This window comes from Halichoeres trimaculatus, unplaced genomic scaffold (assembly GCF_033239565.1).
Source record: "Halichoeres trimaculatus isolate MK-OKI-2021-1 unplaced genomic scaffold, fHalTri1.1 fHalTri1_scaffold_10, whole genome shotgun sequence".
In the NCBI taxonomy this organism is placed as follows: Eukaryota; Metazoa; Chordata; class Actinopteri; order Labriformes; family Labridae; genus Halichoeres; species Halichoeres trimaculatus.
In genome coordinates, this window is record NW_027437187.1 from 2,638,753 (window position 1) to 2,643,386 (window position 4,634).

Here is a 4,634-nt window from a genome sequence, read left to right on the forward strand (position 1 = left end):
AGATGTTGGACTGAAGCTGCCATTGGATCTCCTCTTCTCCGTCTGTTCTTCATGCCAGTATTAGGAAAGTAGCCCACAAATTTATTACACTGTCAGATCAAGATGACCAGGAGTGAACCTCACTCTAGGAAAGGCATGTCACCACAAAATGTGTGACAAACCAAGACAAACTGAACCGGACCACTTGGTGGAAACGGGGCTTATGCCTCTCTGCACTGTTGCCTTCACTCTTTAGATTTTATGGCGGTCTTCATGGAGCCAAACTGAAAACACAATCCCCAAGAACACACTGGCAGCTATAAGGTAGAAAACGAAGTAAATCTGGTTCAGTGTTTTGGTCTTTCTGGTCCAATAGCCGGGCTCCTTTTCTTCCTTCCTGCTGCTGAGAAGCACAGCCACTGTCTTCAAAACCTCCCTCAGCTCGATGCACAGATTCTCTGAGTCTTGGATCTCCTGGGTCAGCTGGCTGCTGCTGCCCTGGAAATGAATGAAGTGAGAAAGAGTAAACTCAGCCTTTCTGAAGCGTTCAGATGACTCAGACACTTACACTCTAAATGATTCAACCCTGATTGGAAATGAGCTTCATAAGAAAAATATACAAACTTCCATCTGTTGGCAACAACAAACCAAGAGCTGCGTTCAAAGCCCTCTGCGTCTGCTCTCTATCTGTCAACTAAAGCTGAGTCAGGGTTTGTTCTAGGGGCTCTGGATCTATGGGATAAGAGAACATGGAGCAGAGAAGGATCAGAGCAGTTTGACAGAAAAACAGCTTCATGCTGACCTCTTTAACCTCTGGCAGCAGCTCAGGAGACGTCTCAGCAGGGGACTGGTCAAAGACACGCACACAAGGAATGGATTTGTTCATGTCTGCAAAGAATCATGGGAAAGGTTAGAGCCTGAACAAAGAGACAACAACTTGAATTGATTCGACATGGGACTACTCTGGACTTTACCTGGTTGGTCCCTGGAGCCCTCACCCAGGTTTTGGTCTTCATCTGCCTCTTGGTCCTGGGACACATCATCCCTTTCCATCAGGTACATCATCAAAATGGTCTCCAAGAGGCTCAGCATCATCAGAGTAAAAACCCCGATACAGTAGATGGCTGAAAGAAGAAAGCAGTGATAGAAAGAGCAGACCAATCAGTGAGCTCACAGTGAGTTAGCAGGTGCTGCTACAGATCCATCAGTTAGTGCAGGACTCTGAACTCCTTTACCTATGAGTGGGATCCTGTCTGAAGAAGAAGGCAGAATATCATTCAGAATCAGCTGCATCACTGTGACAGCCAGCAGCACCGTCACCTTGAAGCTCAGCTTCTCACCTCCACTTTCTGAGATCAGGAAGGAGGCCAAGTCCAGACACAGGAAGAACAGGATGGGGACGATGAAGTTGGCCACATAGAGGACTGAACGCCTCTTTATGGTCATCTGTGAAATCATGGTTCAGATCAGTTTGGTCTTCTTGTTCCAACACTTCAGTTCACAAAGCTAACAGTCTTTGAGACTATTGCAAATCAATAAGCTGGTCAATCAGCAGGTTAGCATCATACGAGCTATCATAGAGTCAAAGTCTTTAATGGTCACTGTTTCTCTCACTCAACTCACCGAGCAGTGGGGAGAGTTGGGCCATTTCAAACCAACATCAGTGTTTGGAACGACTAAACTAGTGGAAAAGCTAAATAGGTGTGTGTTGATACCAACAAGCTAATGCTCGGCAGCAGTCCATGTTGTTCAGTCAACAGTATCAACATGTGAATAGAGTCTGGCCTGTTTGGAAGAGACGGTGCGTGAGTGTGTGTGTCCAGACTTCTACTGTTGATACTCACTGTGTAAACCAGCACGCTACAATCGATTAAATAATTGTTGACCATGTCAGTTTTCACAGTTACGTTCAAGAGGAGCCACTCTGACTCAGTCTTCATGAAGTGACGAGCAAGCAGGAATGTTTCTTCACTGGACCTAACTGAAAGAAGCTCCATATGATCCCCTGAGGTTGGAGAAAGAAAGAGAAGTGTTAGTCTTTCCTCCCAGTTCTAACAAAGACAAGGCGCCTGGTCTTGGTACCATGAAGTCCTGTACAAGCCCAGGGACTCCAGATCTATTGACCTTGGTGAACTGTTCTGGATCTGTTCATTTTTGCCCCTTTTTCCAGACGGGATTAGTAATGGCTGCAGTAGAAAGTAAAGGTAAAGGTTTGCGTGTAGAAAAAAATGTGCAGACTTGATGGCGCACTAAAAACCTGATTCACTAACCTTGTGCACCAAGTAAAGCATCTGTCAAATGGGCAGAATATGACATGCAACCCATCAAATCAGAGATTTTGGCTGTAGTTATAGAGCCAGCAAAGCTGGATAAGACAAAAAGCTAAATGTCTTCAGCGCTCAGATCATGGCTAAAAAAGAGTCACTCTTTCAGCTTTTGTCTGGTGGAGGCCAGCTGGTTGCTGACAGGGTTAAAAAGTGTTACAATAAATATGATTCAATTACACCCAGGACATTAAACTTAATCCTGCTCTATCCTTACAGAAATAACAAACAATAAATGAATTGGAGTCAAATAAGGATTATGAAAAGATGTAAATATCTCCAACTCTGAAATGACTGAAAGAAATGTTTTCTATACATCCAAAGGTCCCACACAGTCGTAGTTTAGGGTCAAACAAACAGTTTGTTGTAATAAATTCACTGCCTGGCCAAAAAAAACCCCAAAAGGTTACTCTTATATTTTGTTGGACTGCCTTCAGCTTTGATTACGGCATGCATTCGCTGTGGCATTGTTTCAATCATGCTTCTGCAATGTCACAAGATTTGTTTCTATCCAGTGCTACATCAATTTTTTTACCAAGAGCTTTTATTGATGATGGTAGAGTCTGACTGTTGAGCAAAGCCTTCTCCAGCTCATCCCAAAGATTCTCAGTGGGGTTCAGGTCTGGACTCTGTGGGGGCCAATCCATGTGTGAAAATAATGTCCTGTGCTCCCTGAACCACTCATTCGCACTTTGAGCTTGATGAATCCTGGCATTGTAATCTTGGAATATGGCCGTGCCATCAGGGAAGAAAACCTGGTCATTCAGTATCTTCAGGTGGTCAGCTGACCTCATTCTTTGAGCACAGACTGTTGCTGAACCTAGAGCTGACCAACTGCAGCAACCCCAGATCATAGCACTGCCCCCACAGGCTTGGACAGTAAGCACTAGGCATGATGGGGGATCACTTCATCTACCTCTCTTCTTACCCTGATGGCCCATCACTCTGGAACAGGGTCCATCTGGACTCATCAGACCACATGACCTTCTTCCATTGCTCCCGAGTCCAATCTTTATGCTCCCTAGTAAACTGAAGACTTTTTTTCTGGTTAGCCTCACTTATTAGTGTTTTTCTTAAGGCTGCACAGTCCAATCCCTTCCCTCCTCCTTGTGCGTGAATGTGGAAATGCTCTTACTTTCTCTATCAAACGTAGCCCTGAGTTCTACAGTTGTTGTTCTTCCATTTGATTTCACCAAGCGTTTGAGTGATCACCGAACATTCAGGATTTTTCTTCCGGCCACATTTCTTCCTTGAAGATGATGGGTTCCCACTATCCTTCCAGTTTTTAATAATGCATCGGACAGTTCTTAACCCAGTTTTGGTAGTTTCTGCAGTCTCCTTAGATGTTTTCTCTGCTTGATGCATGCCAATGGTTTGACCCTTCTCAAACAGACCAACATCTTTTCCATGATCACAGGATGTGTCGTTCTACATGGTTGTTGAAGAAATGAGAAGCAGCTCATTGCACCAGTTGGGGTTAAATAACTTGTTTCCAGCTGAAAGATACTCAACCATGCAGTAATTATCCAATAGGAGGCTTGTACCTATTTGCTTGGTTAAATCCAGATGGCGACTTTTTTTGGCCAGGCAGTGCAATAGACATGAGAAAAAAAGTCAAATGTGTAGCATGTTTGGTCCCTGATTACAAAAACCAGTGATTTAATGTTAAAAATACACAAACATTCAAAGTCATACTCACAGGGGTGTTGGACTGACTTGAAGGTCAGGCTGCAGATCTGAGTGTCAAAGGGAAATCTGTAGAAATCCATCTTACAGGTGCTGACCAGCACCATGCCACTCCTTTGATATATTTCTCCATCAGACTGCACTCTGAGATACTGAGTGTTAAAGAGCTTATCTGTGGTTGTTCTGAAAGAAAACAAAAAAAGAAGTCACGCTAAAAACATGCTGTGGATTGTTGTTTTTGTTCGAAATGAAGCCCAAAAGTTTGAACAGATAGATACCTGAGTGTATATTCAGAGAAACATTTCAACTTTTTCATCTTTTGAGTCAAATGAAGCTCTGAGCTCATCCAGGTGGTAAAATAAGCAAACTTTTACGGCACAGACTGAGCCCTAACACCTCAGACAGCAGCATGGACTCATGGAGAGAGGACAGATGCACTCCTCCCAGACACCTGAACTACTTTCTGAGCCGCTATGTTGTACAAACACAACAGAGATTAAGGAGAGAAAAGACGGAGGTGAAAGCAGGCACTGAGGATGTTTCAGAAACAGGTCATAAATCTGGAAGTAAGAAGTTTTTGATGTGAGTTTGGAGAACACAATACTGAACACAACCATCATCAAATCAATACAAATGAGGATCAAT

The 4,634-nt window shown here is 43.7% G+C and overlaps 1 protein-coding gene across 1 annotated transcript; it reads right to left on the minus strand.

The window, feature by feature from the left end:
• Positions 1 to 229: 229 nt before the first annotated feature.
• Positions 230 to 4,096, minus strand: LOC141796158 (5-hydroxytryptamine receptor 3A-like). The gene is made up of 6 exons (XM_074677126.1): positions 4,003 to 4,096; positions 1,824 to 1,984; positions 1,215 to 1,425; positions 954 to 1,103; positions 782 to 867; positions 230 to 477 (listed from the first exon to the last, which is right to left on the minus strand). The coding sequence occupies exons 1-6, from the start codon at positions 4,094 to 4,096 to the stop codon at positions 232 to 234; spliced, it is 948 nt and encodes a 315-aa protein (XP_074533227.1). The 3' UTR covers positions 230 to 231.
• Between the last annotated feature and the right edge of the window lie 538 nt (positions 4,097 to 4,634).